Source organism: Phallusia mammillata, chromosome 5, assembly GCF_965637545.1.
Source record: "Phallusia mammillata chromosome 5, kaPhaMamm4.hap1.1, whole genome shotgun sequence".
Classification (NCBI taxonomy): domain Eukaryota; kingdom Metazoa; phylum Chordata; class Ascidiacea; order Phlebobranchia; family Ascidiidae; genus Phallusia; species Phallusia mammillata.
Genome location: NC_137256.1, coordinates 21,534,290 through 21,553,319, shown reverse-complemented (window position 1 = coordinate 21,553,319; position 19,030 = coordinate 21,534,290). Strand labels below are relative to the sequence as shown.

Here is a 19,030-nt window from a genome sequence, read left to right as displayed (position 1 = left end):
CATGTAACTTGCAATATTTCTAGCAGTTTTGTTTGTTTAAAAGTTTATGACTATGATTTTGCAAAATTCCGCTACAGCTAGGATAAAATTTAGCAGAAGAACAGTTTGACAGGTTGGTCATATTCAAAATCAAAACATGTATTTTTAGTGTTCACACAACGTTTCCTTGACTTGGTTACAGTAAGAACATTTTTTCAAAACAATAACTGTATTTTAAATAGTTGTTATAAAGCATTTTAAAAGTACATACAAGCAAAGAAGTTTTATATTTGTAATAGTTAAAATCCTTGGATTACAATTTTTACATAAAGAACTCGCTAATAGTTACTTATCTGGTATATTTATGTAACTAGTATGAACTTACATATTATTCAATGGTCAGACTGTGTTAGACTTGCAGTTTTCAAGTGTGGGATCAACACAAAAGATTTAGGTAGACAAACATACAAGAGGCTATGACAGGACAGGCTATGTGTGTGGTAAAGACCTATGTGCAGAAAATATTGCAGTGTTTTACTGCTCAGAGCATAGACCTGCAAACACTAACATGTAAAACAATTTTGTTAAAAATGTTATTATAAAAATAACCAACTAACCAGAAAGTTCTGGAATGTCAAACTTTAATAATTACAACAACCAGCATGAAGTGATTGCTCAATGCTTATATCTCGAAAACTTTTATTGCCAGTGCACATTCTCCTAGTCCAGGGTTGCACAACCTTTTTGCCATGATGGCCGCATCACAGGTCCTTATTTTACCAATGGCCGTCAAGTGTCCTCGTCGTTTATTGTTTGTTTGCTTATTTATTTAATTGTTTGCACATAATAGGCAAACAATAAGTCTGGCACGCTAGGCTACTATGGGCTGACATAATATATGTTTCCATTCCGGCAAACCCATTCAAACCAGTTTTTCAAGGGCTAAATGTCTAGCGAAAGAGTTTGGATCACTTCATGGTTGCCAGTACTTATATTTTAATACAGATGATCTTGGTAGCGTAAATTCACCTCCACAGCCAGTTGGTTGTGCACCCCTGTCCTATTCAATGAGTCATATTACTTTTACTGTTGTGTTTGTGTTTAGACATAATTATTATGTAAGCAAGATGCCGACAGCCGAAGAGCAGCACAAAACTGACAGTACCAATCTCTTGCTCTTTGTTGCATTGTTGTTGCTTACAATCTTCACTATATGGATATTTAAACACAAGCGAGTCAGATTTATCCACGAAACAGGATTGGCCATTGTGTATGGTATGTTTCAGTTTCCCGTAAACTATATAAGCATTACTCTCATAACAATGCATCTTTAGATGAACAACAACAAAAATTGAAAAGAAAGTAACTTAGTAAACTGAAGCTTTCAGTACACCTAAATCAATCTGTGTTTTTCGTGTTGCAATGTATTGTAAATAAATAATATCGATTTCGCCGATATAATGGCATCCTCAGTTCTAAGCAAGAAATAAAATTAAGTTATTTAGGCAATAAAAGATGTAAAAATAATAATAAAAGACTGCTACAACGACAACACACTTGAAAAGAAAGTGATTTAATTGGTTTGGCAACTGCTTTTACAAATGCCTTAAACATCATGAAAATTTTATCGGGACTTTGTCAAGGTTTTTTTAATGTAAAATTATTTTTTTAAGTGTTTTTTGGTTCATGGTTTTAACATTAATAAATCATTTAGGATTAATTATTGGAATAATCCTCAAATACACAAGCCACCCTGAAGCGGCGAACACTCTTAATGTCAACTCAACAAACGCAACTTGCCAACAGGAATCAACTTGTCCTGGCCTGCAGTTTTCCAATCCTGAACTACGTCAGGTAAATTGTACAGGAAGTCAATTGGAGTATATTAATATTGGGCTTATAGGTTTCCTGGTTTGACCAGAATGTTTGTATCTAGATACTGCTAAAGATTGTGTTATGGTTTACAAGCCAAAGAAATGTGTTCAAAACTAATTGGCATTTTTTTAAAATGATTTATTTCATTTCCTGTTTAAGCTTGACAAATTAAGTTACTTCCTGTTCGTGGAATTAGTCATTTAATAAAAAAGCTGTACTTTGGTTTACATGTGCACAGGTTTTTTTTTAAGGTTTGGTTTGGGTGACCGCTAAGTAGTTTTAAGAGACCACAAGTGTTTCATTTAAATACCAACAAATTGCCATATTCAAATTTTGGGAAACCGCTAGAGAAATTTGGTCCCCCAAAACACCTTAAAAAAAACACTGCATGTGCATATTAGGGACACACTTTACTACCAACTCATTTAAATATTTAAAATACTTTCTTTAGGTGACATTTAATCCTGAGCTGTTTTTCAATATTTTACTGCCACCAATTATATTCCATGCTGGATACAGCTTGAAAAAGGTAAACGAGTCTTCTTGTATAAAAGTTGTAGTTTTAAAGTAACAAAAATCATAAATTTTATTGTGACAAAATTGATAAATATTTTTGTGGCTAAAAATGTGATAATGCTTGAGATGAATAACTGTTGAAATGCAACCAATATTTTATGAAGTTTACCAATACATTCATTTCCTATCTTTTGTTTTGTACTCCACAGCGTCATTTCTTTCGCAACATTGGTTCTATCTTAACATTTGCATTTGTTGGAACATTGGTGTCAGCCATTGTCATCGCGTAAGTAACTCATTGCAACCTAGAACTGTTTGTTTAAACCAGTGATTCTCAACCTGTGGTATCATACCACTAGTGGTATGCCGTAGCTTTTCATGTGGTATGCAAGTAACTTTCTACCATACTCACTTCAAGTCAGATCAAGAATTGCAACTCAACTGACCGAAATAAGCCAGCTTGGTCGTGAAAAAATGGCTCATCTCTTGGGCTGTGATACACGTACCACTAGAGGTGGTATGCGAGTAGCTGCCTGCCATACTAAAATCAAGTCACATCAAAAATTGCTGCCCAATTGATCAACCCTGGTTTGGTGCAGAACCAATGTCTAGTGGACGGATTGCTAACATACTGATTTCCAAATTTTGCTAGCATAGTCAAGTAGAATTGTTGGTCTACGCATTCAAACAGGGTTCAGGTGATATGCAGTGCTATAAGTTATAACATGTCATGTGATATGCGATTAGTATAGGGTTCAGAAACACTGATTCAGGGTTTTGTTGGTGTGCAGTGATAGAAAAAGTCGTAAAGTTGTACGCGATCTGCAAAAGGTTGAGAACCACTAATTTGAACTGTTTAACTACCAGCCCTTTCCATTCCTCTGTTTTGTATCTAGGGCAATATGTTATGGGTTTGTTTCTGCGATGATGCTGTATAACGTCGACCCATCGTTTAACTTTGGTTTTGTGGATTGCCTTTTATTTGGAGCAATTGTATCCGCTACTGATCCCGTCACTGTGCTTGCTGTATTCAAGGAACTGAAAGTTGATGTTAATTTAGATGCACTGCTGTTTGGTGAAAGTGTCCTAAATGATGCTGTTGCAATTATACTTGTTAAGTAAGTATATATGTTTTTCTTTTCTGTGTGCTACAGGCAACTTTCCAAAGATTTGAGGCCCAATCATTCGTTTCGTGCGGTGTTTTTGTTGCATTGTGATGTGCTTGCGTTCAATTCTTTTGTCCCTTGTTTATCATGTACTGTACTACGCGCATTTGCAGTTATTTAACCTGATAAAGGCACCCTTTTTAGAACGTCGAAATGTCAGAATAAAATACATTTGCCAGAAGAGCTCTATTATGCCTGGCAGCAATACTATATATTTATGTTTTTCTTTAATTGTAACTCTAATTAAATTATACCTTTCTGGGTTAACAGCTTTAAACTTGCATTTTGAAAAAATGAGTCTATATTGAATAAAACTTTTGGATTTTGTAACTGATGTGTCCTTCATATCACTGCTGATGGCAAGAGCATTTGCAGAAACGTTTGAAAAAAACGTGTCACTTTTTACCGCCATTTGGGCCGTTTTTTTCCACAAGTAAACTTATGAACAAATTATATATTGTGTTTTTTGTTCTTTCAGGGCCATCCAAACTTATCAGAAAGCTGGCAGTTCTGAATTTGATTCTGCCGCATTCTTTTCATCTCTTGGGGAGTTCATTGGTGTGTTCCTTGGCTCTTTTGCCATTGGTGGAACCACTGCTATTATCACAGCTCTGATTTTCAAGTTTACCAAGCTTGGGCAGCACCCTGTTTTAGAGACATCAGTCTTCTTCTTGATGTCTTGGAGTTGTTTTCTCTTAGCTGAAGCTGTTGGCTTTACAGGCATTGTGGCAGTTCTATTTTGTGGTGTTCTGCAGGTAAATCAAAAACTATTCCTAATGTTTTCAATGTAACTCATACTCTGGCATTATATGGAACTGGTGAGCAATTTAAATTAACCATGGCCGGTTGGGAATTGGCGCAATAAAGATTGAGTACAAAATTACAAAATGTTGAAAAATATTAGCTTGAACAGTATGCCAAAAAAGGCAAACTTTTAAGTGTAAATTCAGTAATCATTGAGAATCAAATACTTATTTGTTTGCAACTGTCTAAATGTTACCTCAAAGCACATTTGTTCAATATATACATAAGGTATTGCTGCTAGTCATAAGGTATAAACGAGTATTGCTCTACCAGCAGTTTTTATATATATATATATATTTTTTTTTTCAAGCGGTCTTCATCAGAACAATGGCATGTCTTGCAGGACAAATGTCTTATAAAGTGACAATTGCAACAAAACACACAAAAAACAGCAATAACAAAATCATGCAAACTCACACCAACAAAGTGATACACAGTTCAGTGGTGTAAAAGTGACAGATAGTTTATCAACATTAATATCTGTTATAACAGTATGGGATGTTGAAACATCGATTATATAAAAAAACTGCTGGAAGAGCAATACACATATTTGTCTTTGTCAGTATGTTGCCAGTATTCTCTTGTATACTATCTATTCTCATATAAGTTCATTAAATTTTTTGCTTTTTAGGCTCATTACACTTACAACAATCTGTCTGCTGAATCAAAGATACGCACGAAGCAACTTTTCGAATTGCTTAATTTCCTTGCAGAGAACTTTATCTTCAGTTACATGGGAGTGTCAATGTTCACATTCAGTCATCACCACTTTAATGCAATTTTTATTGTAGGAGCATTTGTATCCTTTTTCATTGAAGTTGTCCCCCAATTTGATAAAAACTTGCCTAAGAATAGATTTAACAAAATGTGTTAAAAGGTTCAGGGTCCAAAGTTTGTAATTGTAAGTTTGTAAAACTGTTTTTGTCTGTATATTTTTTTTCTTTTTTCTGTCTAACGCGGATTTGTTCCCATGTTTTGTTCAAGAAAGAATGGTTTTAACTTTTTCAAATTTAAACACATTATAGATATTAGTCTAAAGATGGTCCATGTGAATTTTGACCCCGTTTGATCCCTCGGTTCACCCACAGCCCACCAAAACGTGTAATTGTTAAACAGCTATACTTGCATATTTTATTGTTTATTTAAATGCGGACATACATAAATAATTAATAAGGAGACATAATTAAACTAAACTGAAGAAATGCTGACACAAGATAATACATTTTAAGTTAACAAAATCAGTGATGGTCTAATACAGCGGTTTCCAACCTTTTTCAACGAATTCCTCCCTTAACAAATTAAAACATTTTCATTCTTCCCTAATATACTACATAGCAGATGCTTAACCATACAAAGATCATTTTAAATATCTTTCATCAACTTCACAGGTCAAATTCCCATAACTTGAGTGTATACTTACAGAGCACATGTAAAAAATTGAAGTAAGTTCCTTCCCTTAAGTTTTAAAATTCCTCCCCGGTTTGGAACCACTGGTCTAATGTAACAATTTTTACTTTTTATTCACATCATAATGTACATAATTTTTACATAGTAACTATGATCTTCAATATGGTTGTCCAACATGATCGATTTCAAGTTAACAAAAATTAGCAAAAAATAAAATTTTCTTAACCAAGCATTTAAAGATCGCTTTGTTCGTGTCACGAGCTTGTAACATTTATCCACTGTCGTTTCTCCTGAATCTTGGAAGAAAACACAAGATTCCGTTTAACATACAACACATGATGATGTTTGCAGGTAGGTTTTGTATTCTTTAATATCTTTGCGATATTGAAATTATATTTTAAGTAAATTATATTGAATATGAAACACTACAAAACATATATACTTATTTGTCATGTACATTTATGAAGTAAGTTTTAATGAACTTGAAATAGCACAACTGAAAAGTGACTGAACAACCCCCACAATCAGACGGTAATGTTTTTATTATATTTATTTGTCTTTCATTATGTTTTATCCTGTTGTTTTGTAAAAACTGAAGATGCCAGCTTGGCAAAATAATTCATAGGCTGATTTTACTCTGTTAATATATTTTTCATTCTCAGTTAAAAATGGCAAAAACACAAATGCGATACAGGTTGTACCATTACATACCAAGTTTTGTCATTTAACAATCTGCTGTGGTGGGATTCAGCCGGTTTGCACCAGTTCTATAGAACCCTCTCACGAAATTTTATGATATCAGCGAACCGGTTAGCATTACTGGTTACTGTCAATAGACTTTTTGTAATAGAACCGGCTGAAAAATATAACTATTGTGATAGAACCGGCTGACAAAAAATTGAATCCCACCTCTGATAGCCTGGTATGTGGAAAGGTTTCCAGGTCTAGAATGAACCATTTTTACAATATAGTAGTGTTTTACTAATTATATAATAAATATTTGTAGGGCTACGTGGAGCTGTTGCGTTCGCCTTGGCCATTCGTGAGACTTGCTATGAAGAACAACAGATGATATTCACTACCACCTTGCTCATTGTGTTTGTCACCGTCTGGGTACTGGGGGGTGGAACCACACAAATGCTGACATGGCTGAAAATCAAGTACGGCTCAACGCAAAAGGGCCAGTTTGTTGTATTGCTACAATGCATTTTTGAGGACTGTGATTTAGCTATTTTTAACCTTGAATATAACAGAGTTCGAAATTGTATCCATTCACAGAGTTTGGAAGTATTTCCATTCATAAAAAATTAATGACTTTTTGGTGTAATTCAAAAGATGTAGCTAAAGGTTTTATGTAATGTACAAGTATAACATGGTTTCTAAAGGTTAGGAATCACTAATTGGAATGCACCTTCAGCCCTTCTATGAAGCATAACAACATGTGGTTTTAACATTAAGCATTACGTTATCAGCAAGAGATTTTAATATATTCTTTGTTTTAAAACCTTTATTGAAAAAGTTTTTGTAACTGCTGCTGAATAAAAACTGCAGTTATTGCATTTTGTTTCCTGAATTAATTTTGTTTCACACCTTTTTATCAGTCTTTTACGTGACTCAAGTCGTTATAAACGGGTGTAACTGATGTGGCCACTCATATCACTGATTATGGCATGAGCATTTGCTAACACATTTCTACAAAAAAACATTTAAGCATTGTGCTATTTTTTGAATATTTTGCAGGGTTGACGTAGATCCAGATGCTGCCACGGCAGTTGGTGAAAATTTACCACATGTGAACAATGTAAGTTAAAAAAAGCTTTACCTCGTGCATATCTTACAGACCCACTGTATGGAGTGGTGGGATTCAAATTTTTTGTCAGCCGGTTCTATACCAACAGTCATATTTTTCAGCCAGTTCTGTTACAAAAAGTTTATTGATAGTGACCAGTAATGCTAACCTGTTTGCTGATCTCATAAACGTTCTGCACTATATGTATTTGTAAAACAGGCCTAACTAATACAAAACAGGTATATTTTTATCAATTTGTGTCAAAACACTAAGGTTTTTTTAAGGTTATTTCACATTCTGTTTACAACAACATTGAAAATATATTTCACATGTAAATCCAGTATTCATGGATATTCACAGAAAAAAAAAATTTAATTACCTATTTTGATACTTTAGATTTGAAAATCTTGATAAAGCCAAAAGTCATTCTTCATTTAGTGCACAATGTACTTATAATATCGTCTAAACAATAAACCATTGTTTTAAATTTGCATTGATAATTAATTGGTCGCTAAGCGGTCTACCAGTTTAACATACCCTGCTTGTATAATTAAGTCATTAGCTATATCACATCATTTATTGATATTGTTCACTATATACATAGGTATACCTCTGTCAATATTGGTTGCTGTTCTGTACAATTTTTTGTTTACTATAAGTCAATTTAGGCTTAGCATAAAACACGGAGACATTCGTCAAATGTAGACTGTAAAGATATAGACATTTTTCTCTTTAGTATGTGACCTGTTTTGTACCTTGTTAAAATAGAGTCAAAAAGTTGATTATTTAATATATATTAAACATACCCATCACTTAAAATATAATTTAAATATATATGTGATTTATAAACAGTAAAATATTTGTACTGTTTAAATGAACAACCATAGATTTCTGACTTTTAAAAGTTTATGGTCTGTTGATTTTTTTCGATCCTTGGTGACAAAATTTCCGTTTTTTAACTTTGTTTTAAGAATTAAAAGTAGATGTTAGATATACACATAGGGTTAACAAAACTGTAGTTATTTTTTTAAAGATAAACGTTATGTATAGACAGGGTTGCCATACCATCCTTATTTCTAAGATTTGTCCTTATTTTCAAGGGCTATGTCTTAGAAAAGTTCATTGTCCTTATTTCTAAGAAATGTCCTTATTTTTGACTTAAGTCCTTCTTTTGTCTTATTTTCAACAATTACTGGTCAAATCCAATGCTACAAGTAAAAGTAAACCTAGACCTGAGCTGTTGTGAGATGCACGAAGTATTTTTTACGAACAAGGAGTGGCTGGAACAGATCGTTTCTGCCAAAAAATTGCATATGATATGTCACGGCTCGGATAGATGCAAAGATTTGTTCAAAAACGTTTGTTTTATTTCACATAAAAAAATAATTTTTCGGTTGTCCTTATTTTTGGTTTCAAGTCGATGGCAACCCTGTGTATAGAGCTATAAACAACACAAGTTAGATTTTATTTAAGACATACACATCAGCCAAAAACACTATACAATTGTCATTTATTTAAAAGCTAAGAGCGTTTCCAGGTGATGGTGTAATTGTTTTCACTAAAAATCCAACACCAATACTTTCACCATTTCTTTTGTGGTGTTGTACATGTTAACAATGATAATGGTGACATCAATTTGTGCATTGTACTTACATCATAGGGTTATCAGCTATGTCCATCCTCCCCACAGTTAATAGTGAGTTCGATGCTAGGCATGGTTTGTGTGAGCTTATATGCTACCTTGTTTCCGATTTAATTCTGTCATGTTGGGTGAATTGCATCTCATATTAATCAATGAGGTGATCTCTTTTGGCTTATTTCTCATATTTCTCATCTCAACAAAGTCCTTCCCAATTCACAGTTTAATCCCAGATATTTAAAATTTTTCCCTTTCGACTCTGTTTGTAAAGTTTAATGAAAAAGATTTTTGGTTTTTAAACAAAGTATATTAAAGCGAGCAATACCTCAAAACAGTTTTGTTTGAAATAAAGTAAGCCCTGATTTTATTTGGCTTCTGTTTGGTAAAAAAAAAAAAAAACTTTTAATGCTTTTTACAGTTGTTTGTGAAAATGTATGCCCATGTGAAAATTATTTTTCCAAACATTTTTGAAAAATGCCTACCTAAGGGCTATTTATGTGTTATGCTTTTTTGAAGGTTTGCTAGAGACCCCGCCTTGATACACATATGATCATGAATTAGTAAAAGAACAAAGTAGCGTTGTTTTAATACAGTAATGATTCTTTCTATATCTTCACTTAAATTTTTCAAACTTGCATGAAAAAAATCCCCAAAAGTAATTTTCTGCATGTAACATGCCTAGCTTGAATTTTGAAATGGACCTAATTATTAAAACATTTGCTAGTCTTATTCAAATTATTGTGCTATCATTAGATATCAGATTATAGTTCAACCAATACAATGGTTTGCATGTGATAACCTTTTTAATTCCTTACTGTCTTTAAATCCATATATTCTGACAGCATGAATAGTTCGCTTTGCTGACCATTTTCAATTTATCAGAATATATATTCAAGGATCCGAAAACATGTAATGAGTTTGGTGTGTTACTGTTGTATGTTATTTTTCTGCAGAATGGAAACATGTCTGAACCAGAAACACCACCTGTACGCAAATATGCAGACAGTGCTTGGATGTTCAAATTTTGGTATAAGTTCGACCAATAGTATCCTTTACAATAACACATTTTCCATTTTTTATGTCTGTATTTGCCCTGGGGTAATGAAATTTGGAATCCTCTTTCAACAGAAATGATGAAGAATCTTGTATAAACAGGAATACGGATAATGCCTGTTACTGAAATGCATTTTTTTAAAATTGTTTCGACAAGATTTTAATTTGGGTGCAGTAAACCTTAATTTGGACCCATTTGGACCAGAAAGTTAGCAGGTATAATGCAAAGATTAATGCAGATTAGTTGAAGCCTTACCACATTAAAATCATTTGTACCTCAAGTTTTGTCCAAATTATGTGAAAAATCCGGTTTAACTGATGTATACTGTACTTTTGATGTTTGTGCGGGCATTCTGTTGTTACTCTACATGTAAAAAAATCGAGGTATGTTTCCTTGACTAAATGTTCACTTTAGTTATTTAAAACCAATCCTCACACACTCTGGGCCTCCACTCACGAACACTATGCCAAGATGTTGCCTACCGCTTGCAAAATGTCTCACCAGCCCACAGGCGTATGCGGTAAGTTACATTAACCAATCTCATATAACACATACACTTTATTTCTATTAATTTTTGGTATTCGTATGGAGCTATGTTGTGTGGTTTAACTTATAGACATTTGTATGTGCCTTTTAAGTTTATTATACTAAAAAGCTTAGAAACACTAGAACAGGTTTAGGTATAATATAGGGAATACATTCAATTTCCGATATTCAACAGTGTTTGTTGAAACATAACAAATATCATGCTCTGTACTTTATAAGCTTACTGGCAGTTGAACATATAAAGGAGGTTTAGGGCCCCTCATTTGGTCCCACCCCCGAACTTACAATGTGTTATACTTACAATGCACCAATATCATTGTCTTGTGAGCCTTAGTCACATAACGCTTTATCATGTTGCGTAGCTACAGCGCATTTAACCTACATCTACCATTTGTGCACTTCACTGTTTTGCGCTTTATAACATTTTAACGTTTCACAGCTATTTCCGGCTTGGTGATTGTTTTAGTGCAATTGTGTCGCTATGTCTTCTTTCACCAAGCTAACTCAACTCTATCCTGCCATTAAATGTTGTGTAAATTTGTAGGAAAATCTTGACGATGACAGTGATGCAGATTTCATTCTTAACGACGATGTAAGTTTTGGGGAAAACCAATCTACTCAAAACCCGCCAGAAAACAGCAGAATAGCCACAGAAGGAATTCACACAGTAACAAACGAAAATGAGCTTAAAAAAGACGCAGATACACAACAAAACAACACACCTCTTTCGCAAGAAGGAAGTTCAGAAGGTTTTTCCAGTTCATACAATGGCATTGGTTTGTCTGTGGTCCCTTCAAGTGGGGATGACAACCAGGTTTAATCATTAATAGCGCTTTGACTTATTGCTTGCTTCACTCGAAAGTGACTGTGAGTATTTAAGAATCAAATGAAGGAGCGAATACTATTGGAATCTTTAATTTACAAACTATACGTATCTTTATAAGATATGTTAAAAAAAGGATAAAACCAGCAATAAATTAAAAAATGTGGTTGAACAAAAAAACATATCACTCTAAAAACCCTGGTAGTTATTGAATCCAAAACCGTAGTTATTGAATCCAAAACCACCACTACAGTCAGGTTTTGTTGCACAAATAAAAAAACGGCAACCTAGAATTCCTTTCGAATGTTAAGGTATAAATGAGAAACAAAGTTTGTTAAAGTTTTTTACTTTTTGCATGAGAACAAAGCATAAATCAGTGTTCTGTATCATTGTACTTTGCTCTTGGTCACTACTACGTATATATTTAAACTCGTATTACCAGTGGTATGGCTGGTTCATCATATACATTTCATCAATGAAACATCTCAAAATCACTTTTTCATCTCTTTTGCAAAGATTCAAACACTCACGTTCTAAATAACACCACATAGTATATTAAACCTATTACATAATAAGTGTTGGTCATATTGTTTTAAATTACGCTTTTTATATTTCTCTAGAGCCACATTATATTTGTGTTGTTTTCTTTGTATTTTTTGTGTAAAACTATACACCATGTTAAAGTAGCTCATTGCTGTTAACTGCAAAGAAGAATTTATATCTTTTTTTTGATGAAATACTGCCATAAAGCAATGAAAATCGGTAAAAAGTAGGAACATAACATTTGTTTGCCTGCATTTTTATTTTTTTATGTTTGTTCTATAACTTTTTTTAGTTAAGTTTACAGGGCTTTCTGTTTTGTGATGTTCTAAAAGGTCTGCACATATCTTGCCCTAACTTATACAAAAAAGATGTTTATGACTATGAGATATAAGCAGTGGTGGGATTACATTTTTTTGTCAGGCGGTTCTATCACCGAACTTTTCAGCCGGTTCTGTTACAAAAAGTCATATTTCCATTGACAGTATCCAGTAATGTTAACCAGATCGCTGATCTCATAAAGTTTCGTGAGACGGTTCTATAGAACCGGTGCGAACCGGCTGAATCCCACCTCTGGATATAAGATCAACTTTATGCATTTCATTGACATCTACAAGCTCAGTTTTTTCTGGCCAAAGCTAATTATAAAATGCTAAACCGTCCACTAATATTTAGCGGAAATTTTTGCACGTCATTTGGCTTGTTTACGGCAAATCTCATATTGCTCACATATTAATCTGTTTGCAAATTTTTTGCAGATGACTGTGTCAAACAAAAAAGTTTTATCAAAATATTTATTCAACTTAAAAATCATAAAGAAAGCTTTGGATGTTGTGTTTGTATTTTCAGCCGCACTTTTATTTGTTCTTTTACTTGGCTTTTTTGTGTTTTCAAAACATCTCGGCGTTAAAGACTATCCTAACTTATCATCTCTTTGTAAACCAACTGAAATAGCTTAAAAGTTTGTGTGTTATATGTATTGCTGTGTATTAATCTAAAAACTAGGCATGCAAACTGTTATGCTGTATGTGATGTTTTGTATAATGCAATGAGTATTATTTCCATGTTGTACCTTGATACCAATAAAACTGACATTGTATATATGATTATCTCAATTTGAAAAGGGCCTTCTACTTGTAACTTCTTATTTGTAAGGTATGTATCAGTTTGAAAGAGCAGTTTTATCATTTTTAGAGATGTTTTTTGGTTATTTGTAACCAGCCATTTGTAACTATTAACAGATACACAATTTAATTTGATGTTTACCTGTGCTTTAGACACAACCAATACAAGTAGCAGTATGAGACTAAAAGATGTACAAGAGAAAAAAAATTGACCATTAAGATGAGCAGGCCTGGTTTGGTACACCCGATTCGTCAACAAGTGCTCGATTAGAAGCGCTTGTGTTATGAAAAAATCCCCGTTTCTTATCGGGCGGTGTTATAATTTTAGAACATGTGTTATAACACAGCCCGATTTTATCGGCAATGGTAGTGAAGCATTAAATTTATTTTTTATTGAAAAATATCATATTTTCTGTGGAAATAATCGCAGGTGAAATGAGTTTTACATGAAATTGGCAGTTAAATGTGAACTGTTATGACAAAAGCAAACGCATTTTAAGCAGTGAAATAGCAGCAGTACCAGATTCTCCTCGATTGTAAACTGTAAAATACAAAATGGGCCAAGGTTGTTGTATCTAATAGGCATCCATGTTCTGATAACAAATGGAGTAATGAAAAGTGACAGTTCAGGGTGGGGGAAGCATTTCTAGTGCTTCGTGAAGCAAACTAAGGCCTAGCACACTATCAAATAAAGGACTTGGGACATTGGATTTGAAAAGCAATGATACATGGTAAGTGGTTGTCAATTGTCATGATATGCTTGTCATTCTCAACTGTTTCTATTATTTTAGCAGATGGTAATTTGTTATTTTTTTAGGCATGTTTAAAAATATGGTAGCTCATCTCTAGTGTGATCCTGGTTTTGTAAAACATTGGCTTTCATTTCTACTGGCCTAACTCAAGCATTTTTGTGTAAACTCCTACTTGTCAAATTAAATGTTGCCTACACTTTTTCTTTTATTTTTTGTTGCAGTTCAACATCTGGAAAACTGAATAGAAGCAGAAAAAAGCAGCACAATCATTCCAAAGGTAATTCAAGATTGCCTTGGACAACATGGAAGAAAGTAATTGATTGTGGAAGAATGGTGTGGGTGAAATGAGCTCACTGAAGTGTCAGCTAAATCATTGATGGATACAAAATGCTTCTTTCCTCACTTGCAGGGGAACATTTTATTTTAAGATATTCACCACACACTTCAGTTTTACATGAATCGAAATATGTGTGTTTTTTGCCGCTGTACTACCCGAAGGCAGGTTTATTTAACAATTCTTGTGCCCAATTTAAAGCAAACTTGTTATGTTAGATGTGTTCAATGATTTGTTGGTATTAACGCTGTCTTACCTACATGACATAATCATGGCGTCGTTAAAAAAGCATCTTTTGGGTAAATATTTATACATTTTCACTTTGATGTAGACTCTTTCAGTAAAAGTGATTCATCAGACAGGAATGAAAAACCTTTATTTTCAACCAGTAATCTCTATGATAGCTTGTTTGATACAACCTCATCTTTCACATGGTAGCTGGTTTAATTTTATTTCAGTAACTCGCAGCACATTGCATTTTCAGCTGAACAATGTTGTTTCACCTTTTTTGTTTCTCAGTCTGTTCACTTGATGACCCCTTTTTAGTGTACTCATTGTAAATGCAGGTTTTTGCTTGATAAATCAATCTTCTAATTATTTATCCTCTTCACATTTATTTCTTCTTTCATATAACTGTGGCACCCAATATGAGTATGTTATTGTGTGGAAATTGGGTTTATGAGGTGCTTTATTTTTTCATTAATAAAATGTTGCCCTTAACTGTGCATTTGTTATTTCATCATTTTAAGTACTAGTATTAACTGGTTTAAAATCACAAAGGGCTTGATGTAAACAAAAACGGTTTTCACAGGTCAACTCTAAACTACATCTAGTAAACGCATAAAAAATATCTTTAGAATCTAACCACCACATGATAAATGAGAGGCGTACATCATAAGCGAACGAAGGGCATGACCGCTTTAAAATGATTTTTCGCGCTGACGACCCTTGTAGCATATACAGGCTCCAGATCACAAGCGGTATAAGTTAAATGAAAACGGTTTTTACAGGTCAACTCTAAAATACATCTAGTAAACGCATAAAAAATATCTTAAGAATCTAACCACCACATCATAAATGAGAAGCGTATATCATAAGTAAACGAAGGACATGACCGCTTTAAAATGATTTTTTGCGCTGACGACCCTTGTAGCATATACAGGCTCCAGATCACAAACGGTTTAAGATAAATGAAAATGTTTTTCACAGGTCAACTCTAAAATACATCTAGTAAACACATACCAAATATCTTTAGAATCTAACCACTACATCATAAATGAGAGGCGTACAAGCGAACGAAGGGGATGACCGCTTCAAAATAATTTTATGCGCTGTCGACCCAGTAGCATGTACAGGCTCCAGAACACAAACGACATAAAGTATTGAAAACGGTTTTCACAGGTTAACTTTAAACTAGACCTACGTCGAGTGAACGCATGCAAAATATCAATCAATTCCTATCATTACCCTAAAATCAAGAGGCGCTCATCATCACTATACGTTGAGATTGTATTCTACACGCTACAAGAAATTTACATGCTATAGGCCCACATGAAATCGACAGCACTAGCGGTCGTGTCCTGCGCTCGCTTATGATGTACGCCTCTTGTTTTTGATGTTCCTTCTTAGAAGATAAAGATATTTGGTATGTGTTTACTCAATGTATTTTAGAGTTGACCAGTGAAAACCGTTTTTGTTTACCTTAAACCGTTTGTGATCTGGAGCCTGTATATGCTACAAGGGTCGTCAGCGCGAAAAATCATTTTAAAGCGGTCATGCCCTTCGTTCGCTTATGATGTACGCCTCTCATTTATCATGTGGTGGTTAGATTCTAAAGATATTTTTTATGCGTTTACTAGATGTATTTTAGAGTTGACCTGTGAAAACCGTTTTCATTTATCTTAATCCGTTTGTGATCTGGAGCCTGTATATGCTACAAAGGTCGTCAGCGCATAAGATTATTTTAAAGCGGTCATGCCCTTCGTTCGCTTATGATGTACGTCTCTCATTTATCATGTGGTGGTTAGATTCTAAAGATATTTTTTATGCGTTTACTAGATGTAGTTTAGAGTTGACCTGTGAAAACCGTTTTTGTTTACATCAAGCCCTTTGTGATTTTAAACCAGTTAATACTAGTACTTAAAATGATGAAATAACAAATGCACAGTTAAGGGCAACATTTTATTAATGAAAAAATAAAGCACCTCATAAACCCAATTTCCACACAATAACATACTCATATTGGGTGCCACAGTTATATGAAAGAAGAAATAAATGTGAAGAGGATAAATAATTAGAAGATTGATTTATCAAGCAAAAACCTGCATTTACAATGAGTACACTAAAAAGGGGTCATCAAGTGAACAGACTGAGAAACAAAAAAGGTGAAACAACATTGTTCAGCTGAAAATGCAATGTGTTGCGAGTTACTGAAATAAAATTAAACCAGCTACCATGTGAAAGATGAGGTTGTATCATAGAGATTACTGGTTGAAAATAAAGGTTTTTCATTCCTGTCTGATGAATCACTTTTACTGAAAGAGTCTACATCAAAGTGAAAATGTATAAATATTTACCCAAAAGATGCTTTTTTAACGACGCCATGATTATGTCATGTAGGTAAGACAGCGTTAATACCAACAAATGTTTAAACACATCTAACCAACACAACAAGTTTGCCTTAATTTGGGTACGAGATTAAAATAACACCAACAAATCATTGAACACATCTAACATAACAAGTTTGCTTTAAATTGGGCACAAGAATTGTTAAATAAACCTGCCTTCGGGTAGTACAGCGGCAAAAAACACACATATTTCGATTCATGTAAAACTGAAGTGTGTGGTGAATATCTTAAAATAAAATGTTCCCATGCAAGCGAGGCAAGAAGCATTTTGTATGCATCAATGATTTAGCTGACACTTCAGTGAGCTCATTTCACCCACACCATTCTTCCACAATCAATTACTTTCTTCCATGTTGTCCAAGGCAATCTTGAATTACCTTTGGAATGATTGTGCTGCTTTTTTCTGCTTCTATTCAGTTTTCCAGATGTTAAACTGCAACAAAAAATAAAAGAAAAAGTGTAGGCAACATTTAATTTGACAAGTAGGAGTTTACACAAAAATGCTTGAGTTAGGCCAGTAGAAATGAAAGCCAATGTTTTACAAAACCAGGATCACACTAGAGATGAGCTACCATATTTTTAAACATGCCTAAAAAAATAACAAATTACCATCTGCTAAAATAATAGAAACAGTTGAGAATGACAAGCATATCATGACAATTGACAACCACTTACCATGTATCATTGCTTTTCAAATCCAATGTCCCAAGTCCTTTATTTGATAGTGTGCTAGGCCTTAGTTTGCTTCACGAAGCACTAGAAATGCTTCCCCCACCCTGAACTGTCACTTTTCATTACTCCATTTGTTATCAGAACATGGATGCCTATTAGATACAACAACCTTTGGCCATTTTGTATTTTACAGTTTACAATCGAGGAGAATCTGGGACTGCTGCTATTTCGCTGCTTAAAATGCGTTTGCTTTTGTCATAACAGTTCACATTTAACTGCCAATTTCATGTAAAACCCATTTCACCGGCGATTATTTCCACAGAAAATATAATATTTTTCAATAAAAAATAAATTTAATGCTTCACTACCATTGCCGATAAAATCGGGCTGTGTTATAACACATGTTCTAAAATTATAACACCGCCCGATAAGAAACGGGGATTTTTTCATAACACAAGCGCTTCTAATCGAGCACTGGTTGACGAATCGGGTGACCCTAGTTACCTGGAAGCAAGTTTGATGGTGAGCGAATAATCGTGTTTATTTTAGACATGACAAAACAATGCGAGACAAAGCATTTTGTTTTCAAACAGTTTCTAACGTCCTTATTTTGTACCAGCATAGCCAGTGACACGTAACCCGATATCTTAAGTAACAAACGTTTTATGTCAGAATTGGCGATTCGTGTGCATGAATACGAAACAAAATAAAATGCCGAAAGGTGTTCGGGTGCCACCACGTTGGCAAACACTGCCATGTAGGAATGCTTGGGAGATTTACTCAATTCGGTACAGGGACCTAGAGAGGAAAAAGTGTGCTGGCGCAAGACATTATCTGGCCCTGTTTGGAACACTAGTAATAGCTCAAAATAACAGATCTAGCATGCTGTAGTATACTCGGCATTTAGAATGATATTGTATTCCAACAATAGAAATTTATGCATATTAGTCCAGATAATCTTTTAATTTACTGTTTATGGGCCCCTTAAACTCCTATGGGCCCTGGTGCGGCGCATCGGCTGCACCATAACCTTCAATAGACAAAGCGAAATATGTTGTCAGTACTATCATTGGTTCTACAAAACATTGTCATATATTCTTCAAAACATATATTTGCTGTGTGTACAAAACAAATCTTTGTTATGTCAACTGATGATTGTATACAGCAGTTGGTGCAGAAGTATATATTTTAGCCTTTTCCATCGCTTCCCACATTAGTTGATGTTGTACGGCCCACTAAAAATATTCGGCGGCGCCCACACTTTCCCACCTCGACAACAAAGGACACTGCATGATCGCAGGCTATTTTCTTAGTCAGGCAGTTAAGACATTGCAGGTTGAGAACGATGTCTTTGTTTGTGTTTTAAATCTTGAATAGCAAACT

At 34.1% G+C, this 19,030-nt stretch overlaps 1 protein-coding gene and 2 long non-coding RNA genes across 4 annotated transcripts; 2 read left to right on the top strand and 1 right to left on the bottom strand.

Moving 5' to 3' along the window:
- Positions 1-1,060: 1,060 nt before the first annotated feature.
- On the top strand, positions 1,061-13,237 carry LOC145227529 (sodium/hydrogen exchanger 7-like). 2 transcript variants are annotated; one of them, XM_080092368.1, is made up of 13 exons: positions 1,062-1,254; positions 1,694-1,833; positions 2,306-2,383; positions 2,580-2,656; positions 3,267-3,488; positions 4,015-4,291; positions 4,972-5,139; positions 5,987-6,098; positions 6,754-6,907; positions 7,488-7,548; positions 10,129-10,220; positions 10,644-10,749; positions 11,320-13,237. In XM_080092368.1, exons 1-13 carry the CDS (start codon positions 1,107-1,109, stop codon positions 11,593-11,595), a joined length of 1,911 nt encoding a protein of 636 aa, XP_079948494.1. In that variant the 5' UTR covers positions 1,062-1,106; the 3' UTR covers positions 11,596-13,237. The 2 variants fall into 2 exon arrangements, with proteins under 2 accessions (XP_079948495.1, XP_079948494.1); XM_080092369.1 differs by lacking the exons at positions 10,129-10,220; positions 10,644-10,749; positions 11,320-13,237 and adding an exon at positions 9,197-9,541 and having other exon boundaries at positions 1,061-1,254.
- A 258-nt stretch (positions 13,238-13,495) lies between these two features.
- On the top strand, positions 13,496-15,073 carry LOC145227537 (uncharacterized). Its single transcript, XR_013859919.1, has 2 exons — positions 13,496-13,993; positions 14,236-15,073. It is a non-coding gene; the product is annotated as an uncharacterized LOC145227537 (long non-coding RNA).
- A 1,437-nt stretch (positions 15,074-16,510) lies between these two features.
- On the bottom strand, positions 16,511-18,173 carry LOC145227527 (uncharacterized). Its single transcript, XR_013859918.1, has 2 exons — positions 17,651-18,173; positions 16,511-17,408 (listed from the first exon to the last, which is right to left on the bottom strand). It is a non-coding gene; the product is annotated as an uncharacterized LOC145227527 (long non-coding RNA).
- Positions 18,174-19,030: the final 857 nt, after the last annotated feature.